Consider the following 24,513-nt stretch of genomic DNA (forward strand, 5'->3'; position numbering starts at 1 on the left):
AAAAGGCATACATTAAAGTATAAAGTTCCAAGGACGAGCATCTAACTAAGACGTTCCAATATTCTAGGACGAGTCAAACGCTAGAGACGTCTTGAAAAAAGACAAGTGTCAATTGCCCAAAGGACAAGGTAAAGGACTGGCAAAATCATTATTAACGTTTCTAAGATGAGTCACACTTAGAAAAATTTAAATGGCTAACAAAGATGTCTATACATAGGTGGGTCATCCATAAAAAAAACGCATGGATGACCATCCAACACTTAGAATGCTCAGACTGTTTAAAAGCCAATAAAATTAATGATGAAAATAAATGATAAACTCGTTTATGCTATAAATAATGCTTAAAAGTAAATATTCATAATCTGAAGAGGGTAGACGACCACAATCCAAAATCTCATACGAGATAAGCCTTCAAAAGACAATTGTAATAAACTCGTCCAAAACACTCTGGACGACAAAACTGTATTCAAATACATCTTAAAAAAGGGTCCACATTGGACCAAAACAAAGACAAACAAAAACACTTTGAATAATCAATCAAAATCTCGTCTTCAAGCAGAAGGGGCATTAGCATTGGGGTCGTCTTGAGCTAGTTTTGTAGAGGCGTCGTCCTCAATATTAACGTCCTCTGAGCTCGTCTAGAGGAGGGAACTTGAAGCAGCTCCACTAAGGTTAAGTTTAACAAGGCTGAAGTCAATCTCAGGGAACTTCTCCATTGCCTCCATCCTGAAATCTTCAAACCCAGTTGCATAGTTGGTGTCTAGCAGATCAGTGAATTGTTTGGAAGTCTGAAACTCTGCAACTGCATCTTCCTTAGCCTTTGAAAGAAGGGCACTTAGTTCGTCGTTCTTCTTCTGGAGGAGTTCAAGACTAGCGTCCTTCTCTTTGACTTCCGTCTTCAACTCCTCGACATTGCTTTTGAGCCTCTTTGCATCTTCCATGGCCTTGGCAGCCGCTTCAGCCCACCTCTTAGACTCGTCTCTCCTTTTTTGGACCGTCCTCTCTAGAAGAATCCTCGTCTTGTCTAACTCAGTTGCTTGCCTAGACGCTGTTATGAACTTAGACATTGCCTGCATAAATTAAAAAATTTATCACAACATATATACATGTATTTATAATAAGACGAGGTATACATATATATAAAGAGTACATACCTTAAAAAGGTCATGCACACTAGAGTGCTCGAAGTCCTTCAATGACATGTCATAGCATGCCGATACGTCCTTGTCTGTCACGACCTTCTTGAACCTTTCCTAAGCCAAGTCCTTATTGGAAAGAAGCTTTTGAGGTACTTGTTGAGAAGGTTGAGACGAGGAAGAAGGGGCAACTTTGGACGAGATTTGCACGGACGGGGGATCCTTAGGTTCAGAATCAACATCCAGAATTTGGGTGGAATGACCTTGGGGGACGAGGAAAGGGTTGGGTTGATCGTCTTGGGTTTGAGCGTCCTTAGCCTTGGACGACCTACTCTTAACCTTCTTTTCCTTACGCCTGCTTGAAAGATTCTCTAAATCAACTCCAAGGGACAAGCTCTTCCTTTTATCCCCAGTGGAAGGACGAGGCTGAGATTCCTCAAGGATAGGACGAGGCTAAGACTCCCCGAGGGTAGGATGAGGTTGAGACTGAACCTCTGGCCCTACAACCTCGTCCATTATCTCCTTCCCTTTATTCTCCTTCATGGTAGTCATTCCTGCAGAGAAATTTATTAGAATCACTTCTAGAAATGACAAAAGGTATCACTCGTAGTAAAAACTTACGTCTACGGACTGTACGCTCGTGGGCTGTGGCTTTAGGAGAAGGCTCAGGACGAAGTCCCCAAGTAGCAAGGTGTTGAAGAGTGACCAAGGAGTGGAAATCCCTCTCAGGGTGAAGACGAGCCTTTTGCATGCGTTCAAGGTAAAACCTGCTCAAATGAGGTCGTCTAGCACCTACAAAAAGAGAAGATGGTGATTAGACGACTACAATCAAAGGAAACAAAAAGTAAAGGGACAACCATAGACGTACCTTCAGGACGAAGGTTCCCTAACTATCCTGTGTAGGGAGGGAATGGATCCTTGTCAACCTCAATAGGGCGTCCAACCCAAAAGCCAGAGACGAAGAAGAACTCTGTCGTTCATTTCCTATCTGAGGTGACTAAGGATTTTATCAGCCTATAATCTCTCCCTTTGGCTGTGAACTGATAAAACCTAAGGGATTGGTTAATCTCGAAGGGCTTGTAGCAGAAGAGGAACTCGTCCACAGTAAGAGGACGATCCCCCTCAAACACCTCCCTTCATAAAACTTGCATAGCGACAATTAGCCTCCATGCATTAGGGTTGAACTAGCATATGCCTAAACCTAACCTAGAAAGCAACTCCCTGGCAAAGGCATTGAGGGGCAGCCTCAAACCCCCCAAGAGATAAGCCTCATAAATGCCAACGCCAAAACGGAGTTGGCAACACCACTCGTCACGCACAGGTACCCTAGGATTTAAACTGTCAGGGATTTGGTACCAAGTCTTAAGGATGCCTAACTTTCTCTCGTCTGTCTTAGAAGCAACCCTAATAGCACAACTATAAACCACCTCTTCCTCATCTTGAGCAAAAGATGAAAGGGGCGCTTGTGCCAGCCTTAGAACCTGACTCAGCCCTCATCCTAAGGCTTTCTTGAAATACCTCTAGGGGAACCCCAGGGACATCTGACGTATACTCGTCCGTGGTGTTTCCCTCACTACTACTATTGCAATCACTACTACTACTATCACTAGACCCACTAAAACTACTAGGGTCATGATACTCGTCTATAGCTTTGTCAACACTATTGCTAGACGAAGAAAGGTCTACTTTAGACATTCTTTGAGAAAGTTTAAAACCTGAGGATGAGGATAGAGAAAATACCTGAGTCTAGACGAAGGGGAACTACAGACGCAGGAAACTTCTAGATGAGGCGCTAAGACGAGGATGTCAAAGAAGAAAATTCGAGAAAGTGCAGAGGGTATAGGAGGAATTCCACTATTTATAGGCGTTGAAAAATGTTGTCTTGAATTACGTGACCAATCAAGACACGCCACGTGGCACTTCCCTCGAAAAAATAAATCAACATCACAAGTTGCCAATGAAATTGCAACACGTGGCAAACACAATAGCAAAAAAAAAAGACACACGTGCCCAAATGATGACACCAGTTAATGTACGTCCTACACGACCCATAGACAAGGGGGCAACTGCTGGGGTATGATAAAATGCAACTCCAGCATTGTCTATGGAGGTCGTCCAGGATAAGACCAGGCAAGCAAATATTGAAAGAACCTCGTCCTGGGAGAGTATCCTTGCAAAAGAATGCTTGGACGAGGTTCTCATGGTCAAATTTTACAAAACTTCACCATCTCGTCCAAGGGAGTCATGAACCTCCTCCTTACAAGGTCGTCCATAGGGGAACGACCTTACTGGGAAGCTAAATACGCTCGATAGGAGGACCCCTGGATGAGCCTTTAGCACTTAGGAAAATTCCTGAGTATGCACCACGACTCCTTATTACAGGCATAACTTCCAGTGACCGTTATGTGAGAAAAACGTAACTCCTAAACGGTTGTGGAAGTTATCCCTGAACTCTCACACCTCCTCAAATCCAGAGGAGGTTACGAGTTTAATAATTGTCTTTAGGATACTATATAAACGCTCATTCAGACCAAACAAAGGTACGTTTCTTACATTTCCTAAAAAGTTGGAACTCCAAAATTTGAGAGAGAAAAACTAACTTTGTCATCGGAGGGTTCTTGGTCGGCGACACCGGTTACCTTTGATTGTTTTTCTTCCTTTTTTAGACCATCAAGACAGCCAGTAGTTCTTTCAAGTCCAAAACATCCAGCCTACTGATTTTCTTTGCATCATCAATTACTATTTAGAGTGTAAAATGTGGAGTGATTTATCTTTATATTTTTTTCCTTTTTCTTTTTGTATGGTAATTTACTTTCTAAAAATTAAGTCTTAGATAAATTTTTTTTGCATTTTTTTTTATTTTGTAACTTTTATATTATTTAATGAATTATAAATATTTAAGATAGTAATTAGTATTTATAGTGTGAATTGTGGAGTGATTTATCTTTATCTTTTTGTATTGTACTTTACTTTCAAGAAATCTAGTACTGGGTAAAAATAAAATTTCATTTTTTTAAAATTTTTTTTTAACATTATTAAGTGGATTATGAATATTTAAGTCTTTTTTTAGGTCCTAAGGGTATTTTAATTACTTTTTACGTTACGAGGTCATTTTAGTCATCTTTTTGGTTTCAAGGTCATTGTGGTCAATTTCTAAGTTTCAAGGTTATGTGGTCATTTTTTTGTCGTAGGGTATTTTGGTAATTTTTTAGGTTTCATTGTTATTTCGGTCATTTTTTAGGTTTCATTGTTATTTCGGTAATATTTTAGGTTTTGTGGTTATTTTGGACTTTTTTAAAAAAAGTTTCAAGGTCATTTGGTCAATTTGTTTTTGTTCTAAGGGTATTTTGGTCATTCTCTTTAATCTTTCATGGTTATTTCGGTCAATTTTTGGGTTTTATAGTAATTTTGGTAATTGTTTTTGAGTTTTAGAGTGATTCTATATTCAATTATTTTTTAGGTTCTAAGAGCATTTCGGTCATTTTTTAAGTTTCCGGGGAATTATGTTAATTGGTGAGAAAAAAGAAAAAAGAAACCAAGTACTGAGTAATTTTTTTTTTATAAATTTTATATTATTAAATGAATTATAAATATTTAAAAATCGCTTTTTTAGATTGTGGATTGTGGAGTGATTTATCTTTATTATTATTATTATTATTATTATTATTATTATTATTATTATTTATTTTTTTTTTTAACTTTTTTTTGTATGGTACTTTCAATAAATCAAGTACTGGGTAAATTTCTTTTTTCACTTTTTTTTTATTTTGTAAATTTTATATTATTAAGCGGATCATAAATATTTAAGATAGTAATTAATATTTAGATTGTGGAATGTGGAGTGATTTATCATTTTTTTTCTTTTTCTTTTTGTATGGTACTTTACTTTCAAGAAATCAAGTATTGAGCAAATTTTTTTTCACTTTTTTTTTCTTTTGTAAATTTTATATTATTAAGTGGACTATAAATATTTAAAATAGTAATTATTATTTAGAGTGTAGATTGTGAAGTGATTTATCTTTTCTTTATCTTTTTCTTTTTGTATGGTACTTTATTTTCAAGAAATTAAGTAGTGGGTAATTTTTTTCACTTTTTTTTTTCTTTTGGAAATTTTGTAATATTAAGTGAATTATAAATATTTAAGGTAGTAATTAGTATTTAGATTGTAGACTATGGTGTGATTTATCTCTTTTTTTTTCTTTTTGTAAGGTAGTTTATTTTCAAGAAATCAAGTATTGAGTAAATTTTTTTCACTTTTTTTTTTCTTTTGTAAATTTTATATTATTAAGTGGATTATAAATATTTAAGATAGTAATTACTATTTAGAGTGTGAAATGTGGAGTGATTTATCTTTATATTTTTTTTCCTCTTTCTTCATGTATGGCACTTTACTTTCTAAAAATTAAGTACTAGGTAAATTTTTTTTTTTTCATTTTTTCATTTTTTAAATTTTATGTTATTTAATGAATTATAAATATTTAAGATAGTAATTAGTATTTAGAGTGTGAATTGTGGAGTGATTTATCTTTATCTTTTTTTTTTTTTTTTTTTACATTGTACTTTACTTTCATGAAATCAATTACTGGGTAAAAAAATTTCACTTTTTTTTTTGTAAATTTTATATTATTAAGTGGATTGTGAATATTTAAGTCTTTTTTTAGGTCCTAAAGGTATTTTAATCACTTTTTATGTTACGAGGTCATTTTAGTCATCTTTTTTGTTTCAAGGTCATTTTGGTCAATTTCTAAGTTTCAAGGTCACGTGGTCATTTTTTTTTTCATAGGGGTATTTTGGTAATTTTTTAGGTTTCATTGTTATTTCGGTCATTTTTTAGGTTTCATTGTTATTTCAGTCATATTTTAGGTTTTATGGTTATTTTGGTCTTCTTTTTAAGTTTCAAGGTCATTTGGTGAATTTGTTTTTGTTCTAAGGGTATTTCGGTCATTCTCTTTAATCTTTCGTGATTATTTCGGTCAATTTTTGGGTTTTATAGTAATTTTGGTAATTGTTTTTAAGTTTTAGGGTGATTATGTCAACTGTCATTTTTTAGTTTCTAAGAGTATTTCGGTCATTTTTTAGGTTTCCGGGGTATTATGGTAATTGGTGAGAAAAAGAAAAAAGAAACTATTGAATGTGACAAAAGTACCACCGAGTGTGAGAAATATACCATCTAATATGATGTTGGTAATGTCTAATGTGACAATGGAACTATCAAATGTGACAAAAAAATAAGAGGAGCCCCAAATGTGACAAAATTTTAGTCACATGTGATGTTGATACTGTATAATGTGAAGACGACATCGTCAAATGTGAAAAAAAATTAAAGTACAACCAATTATGATATTGGTACTACCTAATGTTACAATAGAACCATCATTTGCGAGAAAATAAAATTGAACCACCAAACGTGACAAAAGTATAGTCAAATGTGATTTTGATACTGCATAATTTGAAGATGGTACCATCAAATGTTAGAAAGAAATACGAGTTCAATCGAATATGGAAAAAGTACAGTCCTATATGATGTTGGTATTACTTAATGTGATAATGGAACCATCAAATGTGAGAAAAAAAACGGAACTATCAAATGTGACAAAAATACGATTGCATGTAGATGTTGGTTTTGCCAAAATCTCAATGTGACAATGGAACTGTCAAATGTGAGTAAAAGTTAAAGTACCACTAAGTATAAGAAAAGTATGGTCAAATAAGATATTAGTACTGCTCAATGTGACAATAGAACCATCAAATGTATGTAAAAAAATGAGAATCACAAAATGTGACAAAAGTACAGTCACATGTGACGTTAGTACTGCATAATTTGTGGATGTACTATCAAATATAAGAAAAAAATACGAGTACAACCGAATGTAGTAAAAGTAAGGTCAAATGTGACGTTAGTATTGCTCAATGTGATAATGGAACCATCAAATTTAAGAAAAAAATAATGGAACTATTGAATGTGACAAAAGTACAGTTACATGTGATGTTGATACCGCCCAATGTGACAATGGAAATATCAAATGTGAAAAAAAAAATCAAAGTACCATCCAATGTGAGAAAAGTACGATCAAATATGATGTTGGTATTGCCTAATGTGACAATGGAATTATCAAATGTGAGAAAAAATAAAGGAACTATTGAATGTGACAAAAGTACAGTCACATGTGATGTTGGTGCTACACAATGTGAGGATGGTACTATCAAATGTGAGAAAAAATAACGGAACCACTGAATATGATAAAAGTACAATCACATGTGATGTTAGTACCTCACAATGTGAGGATAGATCATCAAATGTGTGAAAAAAAATAAAGGAATCACAAAATGTGACAAAAGTACAGTTACATATGATGTTAGTTTTACACAATATGAGAATGATACCATTAAATATAATGTTTTGATAACCTAGTATAACAGGTTGCCTACAAATAGATATCATATCCCAAAAAAAGAAAAAGAAAAAAAGATGGTACGATAAAATTACCCTACATACTATGTGACAAATAGCTACACTTGGCATGCCAAATAACTTTTTTTTTGGGGTATGATGTATGCATAGATAGTCCCGCGTGTACGCTGCCAAGACAATGAAAATTACTTTATATTTTATTAGTTTATATTCTATAAACTGTTATGCTGGTTTAATTTAGTTGAAACTCTATCACTCAAATTTAAAAAATTAAACATTACATTTCAACTAAATTTCTATATATTTTATGAATCGATATGATAGTAGATATAATTCTATTATCTAAGTTTCAATCAATTTTGACTAAAAAAAGTTTCAATAACTTCAAAATATTTCTTCAACTATTATCAAAATTTTAAAATAAAATTTAATATTTATTTTAATTATCTATAATCATAATTTTGTATTTCGACGTGATTAAATTTACACAATATATATTGTGTTGAATTATCATTTTATATTACACTAAATTTAGACTTTGTTATTTTTCGTCTATTAATTTTGACAACTCTAATGTATTTTTTTTAAGAGAGTTAACGGAAATTTTCAAACAACAATGATAAAATGACTAAAACAACAAATTTAACGAATTAAATGAGAAATTTTGAATTTAATATACTAAATGACAATTCACTAAATTAAAAGAATGTATTTTATTTTTTTTGCGTTTATTACATGGCAGTTGGCACTTGTTAGCTCTTTTGTGGGCCTTGATAGTTTTATTTTATATTTTGGAAAGCCCATGTTGGATTTTTAGGTCCACTCTTCGAGTGCTATGATTAAAACCTGTCCCTGGTGAGCAGAATTTTTATTCGGCTCCTTCAATGAAATGTAGCCCGTTGAATCTGTGGTGCAGACCGTTGTGACAATACCCGGGCCACTGGATCTTAACTGGGCTTATAATTGGGCCTAGACCTCGCCAGTAATCAGGAATAAGTCCCATCTTTGACAATAGAATCATCATTTACGAGGAAAAAAAAAATCACAAAACGTGACAAAAGTACAGTTACATGTAAATTTTGGGATTGCACAATTTAAAGATCGTACCATCAAATATTAGAAAGAAATATGAGTATAATCGAATGTGGAAAAAGTACTGTCATATGTGATATTGGTACTATTTAATGTGATAATGGAACAATTAAATGTGAGAGAAAAAAAAAGGGAACTATTGAATGTGACAAAAATATGGTTATATGTAGATGTGGGTACTACTCGAATTCTGATATGACGATGGAACTGTCAAATATGAGTAAAAGTTAAAGTACTACTGAATATGAGAAAAGTACGGTCAAATAAGATATTAGTACTACCCAATGTGACAATGAAACCATCAAATGTAAGAGGAAAAAAAAAAAAAACAGCCCATTTCTAATGGATTCATCATAATTGGGCCTAGACCTCACCGATAATCAACCCATTTCTAATGGATTCGTCATATGCACGGCCCACGTGACAAAAGGAGCACCTTAGCTATAGAGTAGTCCAATCAAGGCCACCACCACCTTTATTACTAATAATATAATACAACTATACTAGGTATTGAATTTGAATTTGATTGCTAGAGCCCATAATTAGAGAGCTTTTGAAAATTTTCTTTTTTCTAGGGTTAATTACAATCTTCTCCTTAACCATTGGGTACACTTTAATCCTCTAGACTTTAATAGATCCATGTCCCAACATATTATTCATTAGCCAAAATAATGATACGGATATCATGCTCATTAGTCATAGTTTAAGACTTATGTAATTTGATATATGAAAAAATAGGTTATTTTCTATGTTTTCCACCAATTGTTTATAAGATTTAGAGCAAATAAAACTAATGAAACTTATCCATAAATGATAAAATAATTTTTTTAAATTTTAGTATGTAATACATAACTAAAGCTAAACCACCCAATTTGCCAAGTTGAAACAACCCATATTTTCAATTGACCTGCCGGTCCTGGAAGTTGATGGATTAGTAGCGGTGTAGAATTTTTCCAACTTGCCAATGCAAGTTTGGTTGGAAAATTTTCCCGCAACTCACCCAATCCAACCCACACGCAATCTTACTTAAGAGATGATATCACATAGTTTTAAATTTTAAGGGAGATTGAAGTATACCCCCTAGTTAATTAACAAAATTATTTTATGAAACTTGTGCATTGTTCATAATAAAATATTGATTAAATCCTTCCTAGACACCCAAATACCTATTTTTCCATATAAACCAAATTGGGCTAAGAAAAACATGTCAAGAATTTAATGGTCATATTAAATGAATTCTTAAGTGAAACTCTAATGCATCTAACCTTTCATCCAAAATAAAGAGAAAAAAAAAGCTTATTTCATTTATTTTTCTTAAATTGTGTATTTCTAAATTTGAATGGAACCTCATTAGGTTGAAATAATTATTCTTAGATTTGTGATATCACTATTTTAATTGATTTAGAATGAAATAAATTTATAAATTTTATTTATTTATAATTATTCAATTTATGTGCTCACAAAATATATAAATATTTTAATAATTTTGTGTCCTATTTTTTAAATGGGTTGAAATGAGTCATGTCTTTGTCAATCCAACGTGACCTATTTATTGAGAATATTATGTTGGTCAAGTTGTGTTAACCCACCTAATAAATGTGTAATGTTAGGGTTAAATACTATTGTTAATGGGCCATGGGTAAAATCATGTAAATGAATATCCCTATTTCAACATGACTTGAATACAACTTGCCACCCCTAAGCTACACTCGTGGCCAAGGGAACATCAACAGGAAAATTGCGAATCAAGAATGGCATATGTGAGACAGAAGCCAAATATTTAGTGAGGTGGGTGAGCAAACTTGCCACCAAACATGTGCTTGATTACAATGCCATGTTAAAATTGGTTTGGGATTAATGGCAAGTAAGAAGAGTGGAAAAATAGAAGAAAAAGTAAAAGCACATATGAAATTGATGTGGTACATAACTTATGACCTATGTCTACAGTGGAAAATCCTTAGGGATACTTCTTAACTATCTTGAATTCTATTCAATTACAGTAAGTCCATTGGAAGTTTATATAAAGAGAGACTAATATTGAACTAACTGTAAACTAATCATAAGATGTGATACAAGTTAGAATGTGTGTTCCTATACAATACAATAAACCAAAAAAAAAATGTCGAAGAAAAAAAATGCAATTCACATCCAAGATGCATCAAACTATCAAAGTTACCAACTACCGACATAAATATGAAGTTTTATTTTTAGGATGGGTTTAGATTGGGCTGAAACGCGCACGTCTGTGTTTCAGTTTTTTTTTTTTTTTTTTGCTGGACGCGCACCTGTCACTATTCATTGGCCATGAATAGTGATTTTAGGCCAATAAACAGTGATTTTAGGCGTGAACAGTATTTTTTACACATTAAAAAATTATTTTGTTACAGTGTTTTTCAGATTTCAGCTGTACTCAAATGGACTCTTAGAGGATTTCTTACAAAAGTTGTGTATATGACTATAATTATAATGGGATTTGAATATTAGATATTTTGATGCATTAGAGCGGGTATGATCATATCCTATTTGACTATGATTCAAGCCCCAAATTTGTAGACAACGAAAAGTTATGATTCTTCTATTGACTTGGAACATTATTTGAATGGGAATAACATGAGTTTTCAGAACAACTCATAATCTTTTCAGAAAAAGGTTTGCCTTTTAAAAATAAAAAAATATTTCATCTTTTCATTTGATTAGTCATATCACATATGTCCATAAATTCACTCAATTATTCAACCTATTAGGCTATTACTTACCAAAGTTGTGTATTTGACTATAATTATAATGGGATTTGAATATTAGAGCGGGCATGATCATATCCTATTTGACTATGATTCAAGCCCCAAATTTGTAGACAACGAAAAGTTATGATTCTTCTATTGACTTGGAAAATTATTTGAGTGGGAATAACATGAGTTTTTAGAACAACTCATAATCTTTTCAGGAAAAGGTTTGTCTTTTAAAAATAAAAATATTTAATCTTTTCATTTGATTAGTCATATCACATATGTACATAAATTCACTCAATTATTTAACCTATCAGGCTATTACTTATTAGTATTTTGATTACTTTACATACTCATTAAAATATTTGTAAACTTTAAATTTGGGACAGCATTAAAACATAAACTCGCCTTCTTATTTCCATATACAATATATTGAACTGAACTTAGATCTCAAACATATATTTTTGAAGAGAGTTTTAACCTATGGCGTTCAATTTTGATAAAACTTTTTATCATCCGACTAAGATACTAATTGGTTTTTGGTGTAGGCAGGATTGAATCTTAGATTTCTTATTCGACGATAAAAGACTTTACTAATTACATAAACTGGAATCAATAGTTTTCATTATTTAAACAATATAACATGTATTTTTACAAAAAATTTTCATCCACACATATTTTCATAACAATTAGACAACACTACTAGAATAATGTCACTATCCCGCCCCTAAATACTGTCAATATAAAGTTGAAGACGCTGCCACTTGCCACCTCCCATGAAAAGAAAGAAATTTTTTTTTTTATACGATATGTGGACAAAGACATGAGTACATGACATTAGACGTTGGGCCTTCTTGATGGGGGAGGACGGCCCTTATTCATAATTTACGATAATGTGACTTTGGAATCATCATAAAGTGTATTCAAAAGCCCCAATGGCTATATTGGAATATTCTTGTAATATTCTAATGGTGGGGTTTGGGTGGCAAAAAAAAAAAAGGCTTGGATATTGACTTGAAAATGAAATCTTTACTTTATTTATTCTAAACACAGATTTAATTGATCCAAATTTTGTCGGCTTAATAATAAATTTCTTTTACTCCTTTGACCTTTCCGAAGGCGAAGAGCCTAATAAGGCCATTATAAAATGAGAAATAAATAGTTTGGAGTAATATTTTAATAATAAATGATAAGTAGTAAATTATTATTAGTTTTAATTTGAATTTATTATTAAATTTTTTTTTTTTACTAAGTAACAACTAATAATAACTTACCGTTTACTATATAACTGCATACCCTTGGTGTGATGGTCACTTTACAAGTATAAGTGTTTGTGGGATGTAGGAGGTAAGAGCCAGAGTTTAAATCTTTAATAGTGAACTTCACACACATATATACTTAGAAACAATTTGTTGTGAATATAATTTTTTTTATTTGGTTGTTAAAATACAAATTATATGCTTTAAGTTTGGCTAAAATTCATTTAAATAATTTAATTTTACTTCTGTTCAATTGAGTTCTCTAAATTTCAAATTTATTCAATTTAGTATTTCCACGTAAAAGAATTTATAAAATTAATAAATATAGTTTATAGATTTTCTATGTGATAATTTTTTTTCATTAGTTAATTGATAACATTTTGAAAAAAAAAAAAGGAATTTGACAAAAGACTGGTATTTTATAAATTTGAAACTTTTTTTTGAGAATGGATAAATTTGAAACTTTTTTTTTTGAGAATGGATAAATTTGAAACTTAGATGACTTAATTAAACGAAAATAAAATGAATTTTAGCTTCTTTTTTTTCCTTATTAATAAGAAGTGTGATTTGAACCATAGATCTCTTATTCAATGACAATTTTTTTATTAATTAAGCTAACTATAATTCACATAAAATAATTAGTTAACACTTTCATAAATTCATATATCTTTACTCCCTCACAAGTCACACCTCCCCTCACCCCAAAAAAAAAAAAAAAAAAAACCACAAAGAGAACTTTAAAGAAGGACCCGGTACCCATTTTTTAATTAAGGGTCCTTGCCCTTGAATTTAACAATTGTATTTAGTACTCATCAGTCACCACATTTCCACAACCAACAAGAATCTGATTTCTTTCAAGTCCAACAAGGCCGCACGAATTGGATCAGCAATATATAGTTTTTTTTTTTTTACCCATTTTTATATTCATATTCGATTGCCAATAAACGTGGAGATGTTGATTAATTGACTTGATTTGTGGCTCATTTTTCGCCAGGAAGCCAGAGAAGTAACAAAGTTTCTTACGACACCCAAATCTACATTCTACAGCATGGAAACGAAGTTGCTCATAACATCCAAAGCTAGAGCAAGCAATTGAATCACTCATCACTGTGTCAAAGACCTTAAAATGTTAATTGATTGGTTTAGTTAATGAAGGTTGTCTAATTTTGTGTCACAAAGTGACAAAAATCTTGATGTAGATATTGATTTTGTCTCAAGCTTAATTAGCTTTTATTACTAAAAAGCCAATAGTTTATGGGATGACATCCTCTAAGCATGAATTTCGTCGGGTTGAAATTTTTTATGTATATAGACAAAATAATCGTTCCGTCCATTTGTAGCTAAAATTGCTTTAAGTATTGTTGATTTTTCTATTTGGATTGAAGAAAATCCTTATTTTATACAATAAGTTCCTTTTCATGATGTATCTATTGCTTTTTATTATGAATAAAATTTGATGCTTTCCATAAAAATAAAAATAAAATCCAATAGTTTAATTGCATCAAATGTTTTTTTTTTTCTTTTCCTCTCCCTCTATTTTTTCCAGTATCTTTCTTTAAGTAAGCTATCTTGCTAATTGGAATAGTTGTTTGTCTTAGATAACTTGAGGTTATTTAGTACTATTTATTTATACAAAGGGTCCTTCAATTAGTTTATGCTCTTTCTCAAAAAAGAAAAGAAAAAAGTATATGCTATAAGATCAAGATGTTGTGTTGTAAATGAAGCTTTTGACACCATACTCATGATATAAACTTTAATGACAAAGAACCCAATGTAGTGAAAGGCAAAAAATTTATTAAAAAAAAAAAATCCTAAACCCTTCATATAAAAAAGAGAAGTGCTATCTTGAATTTTGAATATAAAAGCAAATGACTATGTTAAAAGGAGCTGAACCATCAAAAAAGTTGAAGCACAGTTGATGAAAATGTCGAGCACGAGTCTATAATTTAAAGTATAAACGGTAAATAATTCAAACAGAACTATTTGACTTTGTAAACTCCACAATCTCAACTAATTGAATTTAAATTTAAGCAAGTTTATCAAATGGTAATTTACAAGAAATCTTTCATTAACATTCACACTTATCAGATTAACCAATAAGGATCATGTGTGTGGACTGTGGATTCATACGTGTTTCATTTTCATGCTTAAGTTATTTAACCAATAATAACAATGATTATGATATTGATAATAATCATGTTCCCAATTGTTGTTGACGTACTAAAGCACTAATAAATTTGTTTATTCAATTTTTTATTATTATATAGATTTTTTTTATTCATTGATTGGGGTAGATAGTGCTTCTCAGGTTAGTGGCGCAAGATAAATTATTAGAAGATATTTTGAAATAACCAATCAAAATAAAAATAAAACCTAGTAAATTGAAGAAATAGATAGCAAGTGGGAGAGCAACTTGGTTATGGTATAGTTGAATCAAACTGATTAATTTGATTTAAAAAAAAAAATTGGTTGTGTTTTAAATCAAACAAAATTGAATTCAAACAATTTAGTTTGATTGAGTTAAAAGATTAATATCACTTTTTATCTCTTTGGCTAGATAAATTTATGGAGGGATTAAATCATAAGCATTGACCCACTGCAAAGGTGCTGGTGCTATTAGACTGAAAGGTCATTAGTAATTTGGGGCTAATGATGGTGCATGAGATCGTCTACCTAATAGAAAATCTTCCATACCACAAGACGATTTAGAGTCTATTTGATTAAGCAATTTGAAAAACACTTTTTTTTAAACCTAAAACACCGTTTCACAATAAAAACTCCTCATAACTTTTTTATTAAACGCTTATTTTAACCTCAAAATGCTATCTTATAACAGCTTATACAAACGCACATTTTTAATGTGCTAATATAGTTATATAAGCCACCAACACCATGTTCAATATTCGAACAGAGAAATACAAACGTAAATAACTAATCTCCAAATGGTTAAGGTGATTAATTATAATTAATAGCAAATTATCAACAAGATCAATGCCTCAAAAGCCTAATAAATTGAGGATTTAGCGAACCGCACAAGGTATAAGCAAGAACCCATATATTCCCTCTTCGCTAAAAGATAAGACAAATCTTTTTGACTTAATCCTTGGAGGATCTTTGCGCCGAGCCACACCGATGTCACCTCGTAGCTCTTTTGTCCTGTCTTTGATTGTGTAGTGTGTGCAACAAAGTTGAGTTTTTCAAGATAAGCATCCACCCTGTAACAAGCCAACAACTGATCCTTCAGTAAATATGATAAATTGATATGTCAAACAAGTAAATATTTTAATGTTTTATGGGTTTTTTTTTTTTTAATGAACTAGAAAAGTTTTATTGCCAAAATCAACTAGCAAGGAAGGATCCAAAGGGCTAGGGATCAGAGACCGAGCTTCCACATAAAGTACACTTACAAATGTGTGGATCAAGTCATTCCAAAGAGGAAAAAACAAACAAACAAACAAATTAGGAAAGAGCTATCTGAGGACCACCACGTTAGAACATGAGCTGCATTATTTGCTTCTCTATTTAACCAATTAAAATCCAATTAATTAATTTACGTAAAATAGGGTAATATGTTTTTGCCTTATGAAGTTATAAGGGTTTAACTTACCTTTTAACTTACTTTCAATATTTTTTTAATGAAAAATTGTCTTATTATCTACTAACTAAGACTAAGTTTGGTAGACTAAATGTAGATTGCATTAGGAATAGCAATATTTATTCGTGGGAATGGAAGACAAAAAACTTGGTTGTTAAATTTGGTTGTTAAATACAAAAAACTTGTAAAAGATGATGTATAAGAAAACTTTATATTGTTGGAAACATATTAATTTTAAAACTATTATATGCACTAAGGAATAACTATTACATCCATTTTAAAGAGGAATAACTATCCTTCAATTTAAAGAATAGTTATTCCAATGTAATAGTTAATCCATGTAATAAATATGCAATCAAATGACTGAATTGTTTTTTTTTTTTGATGAGAGACCGAATTATTTTTACACATGAATAACTATTCCATTATAGAAGTTATTACAACATACGTAACGTACCATAAATAAAATGTAAAGATTAAAATCTACTACCATTTGTTATTATATATTTAAGGAAAATTATTAGGTACTCCCGGAGTACCATAAATGCATACTTTCCCCTCTTACATAATTGGTGGGTCCTACCATGAATTTAATTAGTGGGACTCACCATTCATGTGAGAGGAGGGAGTACGCATTTATGGTACTACAGGAGTATACAGTAATTTCCCTATATCTAAAACAAAAGAAAACATTTGATTAAGAAATCACTAGAGATAAGCCAAACCCAAATTATAAATGTATCATACTTCAACCCATAAAAGGTTCATGCTTCTTTAAATATCATATAGTACAATATTTTTTTTTCTTCTCAATTTCCATTTACACATTTTGCATTTTTGTTAACTGAACCAACCCAAAAATTGAGTAAATGTGCATTTGGATGCAGTTTTTTATTTTATTTTCAATGCTTATATGATGAAATTTGACTAAAATATGATTGTAATTGGAAATAATTAGACTTTAAAAAACTATGCATAAACAAATAAGTTAAATACTTTAAAGCAAAAATTGATGGTAAGCCATCGTTATGTATCTAGACACAATTATTCATAACTTATTGTGTTTATAAATTATGATTGATGAGAATAAAAATGATGTTAGTAGTTATCATCCACTAATCAAAATTACCAAAAAAAATTTGATCAATAGAATAATTTCAAAGATATATATTTTTTGCCAAGTAAGATGTTTTGTTTTATAGTAGTGAATCTGTAACAATTTATCATACTACAATTTTTTTTTTTAAAAATGTTGTGTTTGATGGTTGGTAACAAATATTGTTAATTTGTTCTAGATTTAGACTTTATTATATGGTTCTCATATTAGTAAATAACTTAGAGTAGATTTCGGCTTATTTTGAATGAAACGAGATCGATTGGTAGTTTATGAGTTCTTATTTTAGTTAAAGGCAAATGTTAACGAATATCTTAAAGTATTACTACGATAAAATATTGACTTTTTTTTACTCCTTATTATATTTTCAAAACTTTTTTACACAATTATCATCTCAAACCGCCGATATTCAACCTCGGATAGCAAAGCAAACACGTAAGCAAAAAAATGAATCTAGAAAAGAACAAGGTACATTGAACCTAGACACCCATGTTCTACACATCTGTAAGTCTATATATTCAACATCTTGGTAAGCCTAATTATAAGCCAAACAGAGAAACAAAGGCAAAGAGAGAGCTAAGCACCAGTTAAATATAGCCACCTGTTTACAGCATAGATATATATATATAGAGAGAGAGAGAGAGAGAGAGAAAAAAAAAAAATGGCACCAACAATGGGAGCTTTTCTAGTTGTTGAAGCGAAGAAGAGCAGAGAAGAAGAGGAGATTAGGCTTAGGAAGAGGAACGTGGAGTTGGAGAGAGAGCTTAGGAAGAGTCAGGAGAGAGAGGAGGAGATGAGGAAGGAGCTACAGAGAGCATGGGAGAGACTCAGAATTGCTGAGGAGGCTGAGGAGAGGCTGTGCTCGCAGCTTGGTGAGCTCGAGGCTGAGTCTGTACACCAGGCTCGTGAGTACAACGCTCGTGTTCTTTCTCTCATGGACCAAATCTCAAGGACCCACCTCCCTCAATCCTCCACCTCATCCTCTCCTGCCTTGTTTCAATACTGAAACTGGCTCGAAGAGTCTTGTAATTTAATTGGCATTGTTTCGATACAAATGGGTTCGAGATATTAAGAGTTTTGTAATTTAATTGGAACCTATGTAGAAACGTCCAGATTCAAATCACCCTTTCTTGGTTGTAATTATCGATTTATTGGGTGAAAAATATCATTAACACCTCATGCATCCTCTCTTCTTATGTGTGTGTGTGTGTTTGCGTGTGAATTGAGAGAGATTTGTGTGGTGGTAATTAATGATGTAAAGTTGTGATTTTAGGAGTTTAATGTAAAATTTTTTTGTCATTTTTGTTCATGATTATGTTAATCTTTTAGTTTTTTAATGTCAAGCTTCTCATTTTACTTCTGCCTCTAGACTTTCTTTCACTTTTTTATTCTTAATAAATTGTAATTACAGTGGAGAAAATGAAATTTAATGTTGAATGTATATTTATTAAAAAACAATAATAATTATCAGTTAAACTCTTGGAGCCTCAAGATCATCTTGATCAAAAGCATTCAATTCAAGGCCTGTATGTTCTTTGTCTTTTTTTTAATTCATCAATTGTTTAAAAATGAATTATTAGATAAGTTTTGATTATAATAATAATCTCGCTAGAACGTCATTGGTACGTAATTAGCGTAAAGTCTTCAAATTGTGACTTGTGAGATGGGAAGAATGGATGGTGTAGAAGAAAGAAGATTTGGAAAGGCAAAGTAAAGATAAAATATGAAGAGAAAGAAGGGGACACAGAAGAAAATTGGTTACAAGTAATGGTCAATACTCAAAAGAGAATAAGAAGGCACGAGATGTCTAATTGTCTATTGGAAGAAAAAGGTAAAATGATTTTGATGTAAGGTCGTAATGGAGTAGTGGAATGAACGACCGTTAGTTCATGCATGGGCCAGGTTTGGTTTTTGATATAGACACGGGCAATAACAACTTTTGTTCTAACTCGTCATGGTAAAGTAAAATGGTGGAATTATACCTTCATCGCTCACAATTTGTCGCGACAAATTGTGACTAAAAATGATACTCTTTTTGTGGCCATAGTATTTTAGCGTAAAATTTCAGCAATGATTTCCACAAATGACAAAAATGATAGAAAACAGAGACCCCAGAGGAGTGCTTTAAGTCTTTACCGTAAGTGTTTAGAGGTAGCAAGCAACCCATATTGGCATATCAAGAATGGGAACAGTATTGTGAAATGAGGCTTTGGATCTTTTTTTATTGAGGCCTTGGACCTAATACTTTTGACATTATGGTAAGAGAGTTTTTCATTGATGGCAATCAATTAATTCTTAACAAAAAGTCACAAACACTCCACCCACACCGACGAATAATCTTTTTTTACGAAATAATAATGAAAAAGAATCCATCAAATCAGTGACATCTAAGCTACATATGTAAATTTACCATCGACATTGAAGAGACCCCAACCAAAAATGGGCACCACACGCCACTGAAATGAAGTGGAATAGATTCAATAGAAATGGAATGGGATAAACATTGGTCGAAAGCTTTTTATGGTATTTACACTACATATAAATTTTGAATTGGTCTCAAACTCAAGAATTTTTTTATTTATTTATTTATTTTTTTATAGAATCAACTCAAGATTAGATTGATCTTGAATTCATCACCAAATTAGAGCATATATGTTCCCATTAAAAAAAATTAGAGCATATATGTGACAAAGAAATTAAGATGAAAGGGAAAGAATGAAATAGAAGGAAAAAAAAAAGATGACCGGAATGATTGATACAAAAAGGTTTCAAGCATATTGAAATCCCAAGATGACACCATCAACATATGTAAAAGGGTCTTTACTTAGGAATGTTTTTAAGTATGTGTTAATGAATAATATTATTCAAATTTTTTTTTTTAATTATGAGTTGTAAATGTAATAAGTAGATTTTTTTTTAATTAAAACATCTATCAATAATTTATGATTTGTACACAAACTCATTACGATGTGGCTCTTATGATATTTGTCCACAATTTACTTTAAAAAAAATTGTATATATAATTATCATTTTAATGAAATATTAAATTCATCTTAATTTATATTGGTAAAACGTCATTCAACAAAGACAAATGTAAAAAGTATGCAACAACTCATCAGCTATGCACATTATTAAAAAAAAAATGGCATGCCTTTTTGGCATCACTTGGGAAATGCATAGCCACATCAAACTTGTAATGTAATGGGTGGCATGTTCTAGGCATCTACGTGCCTTAATTAGCCATGTTTCACTCATATTCTATAAAATCGAGCTTAATCTTTTCCATGTACCATTTGTTGTGAATTGGTGACAGACCTGAGAAGAATGAGATTCTAGGCAAGAACAAGCCTGAGAACAAGAACACTTATGAGAAATCAGGGTGATTTTAAGAGTATTTGTTGAATGAGGAGAATCTAGTTAACATGTTACAAAAGCAAGCCCCAACTTTGCTGCTTCCAAAAAATGGCAAGTAAAGTTGTCTATGCTTCTACCCATAAAGGACCACCTTGCACAACTATATATTTGTCCAAGCATAAGATAAGATGATATGAGTGGTCACAAGAAAGGGTTGTGATGAAAGCACCTTCAAGATATTTGCATCAAAATTAATTTTGTACTCACTTTTCTTAAAGGGGGGTTTTCAAATTTGTGGCTAGAAATGCTTGGACTTATAAATTCCTAAACTTCTTACTTATAAATTCAATTTGTTGGAAAGAAGGAAAGTAGAGTAAAATTAGCTAGAAATTGGTGCATTATTAATCACTTTTTTTTTATAGTCTTTTTTAGAGTAAAAATTTGAAAAGATAAAAAAGTTGATAGATGGGCAAGGGCATTGGCATCAAATTAAAAAAAAAAAAAAATGCTATTTTAACATATCAAAAGATTATTTTTATTAATTTTAACACATCATTTTACAATACACCCTACATCACATCTTCTATTTTATGATTATAACACATTTAAATAATCTAAAAAAAAACCTCATCTATATTTAAAAAAATTAACAAAAAAAATATATTTTATCATGTGACCCCATTTGAGAGAGAGAGAGATATGGGAGAGAGAAAATTGAATAAAAAATACCAAATATATTTAGCACATATAATCCTAACATCTTATTATTAGCACAGCATTATAACAATTGAAAATTTTATTTGGCATTTGATATATCTCCAAAGATTTTTTGTTTTTGGTGTGTTAATTGTTAAATACTAGAAATTTAGAATTAAGAGATTTTTTTTTTCTTCCCCATTAATTGGGAGAGTAGACTGAGTAGTCACACGAGAGAGAAACTTATAAGTGGTACTGTGGAAGATATTATCAAGATTAATAAATAAAATACATGTATCCTTATTAATTTTCATGTTGTTTTTTTTTTTGTTTTAATATTTTCATGTTGTTATATGTTTATAAAGTTATCGTTGTCTTCATTGAGATGAAGGCATTCCAATTAACTAACTAACTAAATAAAAGCTCAAACGGACAACGTTGGACCGGGTTGAACCTGGGCAATGGGTAACAAAATGTATTGGAGCAAGATCCTCTATATTTTGAAAATTAAATAGATTAATTCATAATTTAGATAAATATTATAAATCTAAAAATTCACTTAGTATCGTTTTCATATTATTTAAGATGAGAAATATCAATTGAGCTAAACTTAATATCACCTTATTTTAGAGGCTAAACTTTGTACAACTTCTTTTAATTTCTGTCGCTTTCCTTATATTTGTAAATAAGGTAATTGTGTTGCCCATAACCTTACTAGACATGCTGGACATATTAGATGAGAAATATTAATTGTGTTATACTTAATATCATCTTATTTTAGAGGCTAAACTTTGTATGACTTTTTTTAATTTCGATCACTTTTCTCATATTCATAAACAAGGTAATTGTGTTGCTTATAATCTTACTAGACATGCTAGATATATTAACAGTCTTCTTGTATGGATGGAGGATGTTCCCCCACACATCAACTCTATCTCTTAGCCGATTTTACTTAGTTTGTTTTAATTGAAAGTATTTTTTTTTTTTTTGCTGAATAAATACTTTATTGATGGTCATCAGAGTACAAAAGAAGGGAAGGCCTGGAACCATCTCTCTCTATAGCCAGAACAACCAGGAGAGGGAAACTAGAGATGGGAATTTGCCCTACCCAATTTACAAAAGCAACTCATTGAGCTAAAAGATGGGCTGGAGCATTGCCCTCTTCGTACATAAAAGAAAAAGAAAACCCATCAAAACACTTAACAAGATCCAAAATATCCGCAACCTCCTTTGCAATACTCCAATGAGGCTTGATTCCTATATTTCTCAACGAATCTATCACATTACAAGCATCCCTTTCCACGATAATTTTTGAGAATCCTTTATCAATGGCTATCTTGATGGCACAAAGTGTTGCCTTTGCTTCACCCACCAGAGGAGTACTCGGTCCAACTTTTTTAGCCCAAGCAAAAATCAAATCTCATTTATCATCTCTGCCCACAATAGCTAGAGAAGTTTTCTCTTCTCTTACAGCAACATCAAAATTCAGCTTAACCCACCCATTTGGGGGAGGCTTTTAGGTTGCTTTTCTCATAGGACTATGTAGCTTGTCTTTCCAAGCTTACTTCTGTTCTTCATAGCATCTCAATATTTGTCTAGAAAGCTCCAAAGGATTGGAACACTTTCCTTCAAATCTGGTTTTGTTCCTAGTCATCCAAATTTGGTCACATACTATGACAGCATAGAGTTGGAAACACTTTGCTTCAAGCTCATCTAGACCGAGGAGGGCTTTAGGATTTATAATTATCTTTATCTAGTCATATATAGAGATGTTACCCATATTTTGAAGATTAAGAGGCCAAGGAGCAAGGAGCCAAATTTGAGATGTCCAATCACATTGAAGGAAAACGTGTTCAAGAGTTTCTAGGGCATTTTTGCACAAAATACAATTAGTGGAAAGAATGGGGAACCTATTGTTTATCACTACACAAGTTGGAAGAATTCCCCATGCTAGTTTCCACAACAAGTGTTTGACTCTTGCATTTGCTTTGAGCTTCCATAGTTCTCTCCAATCATTGTTGTTTAGGTGTTGGTGGGGGGCTTGTGCTGCTGACCTTAGTGAATTGTAGGCAGATTTGACTGAAAAGTTCCCTGATGAAGAAAGAGACCAGAATACTTAATCTTGGGAGACTTGGTGTGATAGATAAATTCCAAGAATTCTATTAACCGATTCTGGGATAAAAAGTTGAGCTAACTTACCTCAATCCCATTGGCAAGTGTCTTGGTCTATGAGATTGCCACCAAATGCTCACTTAGAACAACTCCACTCTTTACTTTGGGAGTGAAATCAAGCTCTTTAGGGACCCAAGGATCATCCAATATCCAAGTGTTCCACCAATTCCCAATTTTATGACACAACCCCATTTTTACCACATCTCTGCAACCAAAGATACTTTAAGATGACCAAGAGATGGATTTAGGCATTTTCTTACCCCTCACATATTTCTTCTGAAACATCTTTACCCATGGCTTCCCTGCATTACTAGCCACCTCCCAAGTTAATTTAGCTACGAGAGCTTGATTCATATCCTTTGTTTTCTTTGTGCTGAGACCCCCTAATACTTTTGGAGTGCATATAGAATCCCAGCTCTTAAGATAGAGCCTAAGTTTTTTCTCATCACTAAAACCCCACCAAATATTGTGATTGAGGGAGTCAAGTTTATCACATACCTTTTTGGGGAGGAGTAGAGACAAGGCTTGATAGGCTAGCAAGGCTACTGCCATTAAGGATATAAGAGTAGTTCTTCCCACTTGGGAAAGTGTTTTCATTTTCCACCTTTGAAGTCTTTGTTTCACCTTTTCTATGATATCCTTAGCTGCAGCCTTCTTTTCTCTCCCTAAAACCATTGGAAGGCCTAGATACTTCTCTTTTTTGTTTGAGGTATTAATACCTATCATATTGGCTAGCCGCCTCTTGTAAGCTTAAGACATATTTTTGCTGAATATGATTACAGATTTGAAAAAATTTACTTTTTGTCCCAACCACTTTTCAAAAGTATCTAGACAAGCTTTGATCAGATTCATATTCTCCATATTTGCTTGGGCAAAGATGAATAAATCATCTGCAAATTGCAAGTGGGTAATGGGGGTCAGGTCTCTTGCCAATTTAAACCCATTGATTTTGTCTGA

General features: G+C 31.9%; 1 protein-coding gene and 1 long non-coding RNA gene across 2 annotated transcripts; one reads left to right on the forward strand and one right to left on the reverse strand.

Annotated features, from left to right (window-relative positions):
• Positions 1-17,943: 17,943 nt before the first annotated feature.
• Positions 17,944-18,694, forward strand: LOC142618485 (protein RESPONSE TO LOW SULFUR 3-like). The gene has a single exon (XM_075791426.1). The coding sequence runs from the start codon at positions 17,996-17,998 to the stop codon at positions 18,338-18,340; it is 345 nt and encodes a 114-aa protein (XP_075647541.1). The 5' UTR covers positions 17,944-17,995; the 3' UTR covers positions 18,341-18,694.
• A 4,280-nt stretch (positions 18,695-22,974) lies between these two features.
• On the reverse strand, positions 22,975-23,878 carry LOC142618227 (uncharacterized). Its single transcript, XR_012841220.1, has 2 exons — positions 23,584-23,878; positions 22,975-23,475 (listed from the first exon to the last, which is right to left on the reverse strand). It is a non-coding gene; the product is annotated as an uncharacterized LOC142618227 (long non-coding RNA).
• Between the last annotated feature and the right edge of the window lie 635 nt (positions 23,879-24,513).

Source organism: Castanea sativa, chromosome 12 (assembly GCF_040712315.1).
Source record: "Castanea sativa cultivar Marrone di Chiusa Pesio chromosome 12, ASM4071231v1".
Classification (NCBI taxonomy): domain Eukaryota; kingdom Viridiplantae; phylum Streptophyta; class Magnoliopsida; order Fagales; family Fagaceae; genus Castanea; species Castanea sativa.

Bases quoted from the DNA above. Each gene is read 5' to 3' on its own strand.
- LOC142618485 (XM_075791426.1), top strand. From the start codon at position 17,996: ATGGCACCAACAATGGGAGCTTTTCTAGTTGTTGAAGCGAAGAAGAGC.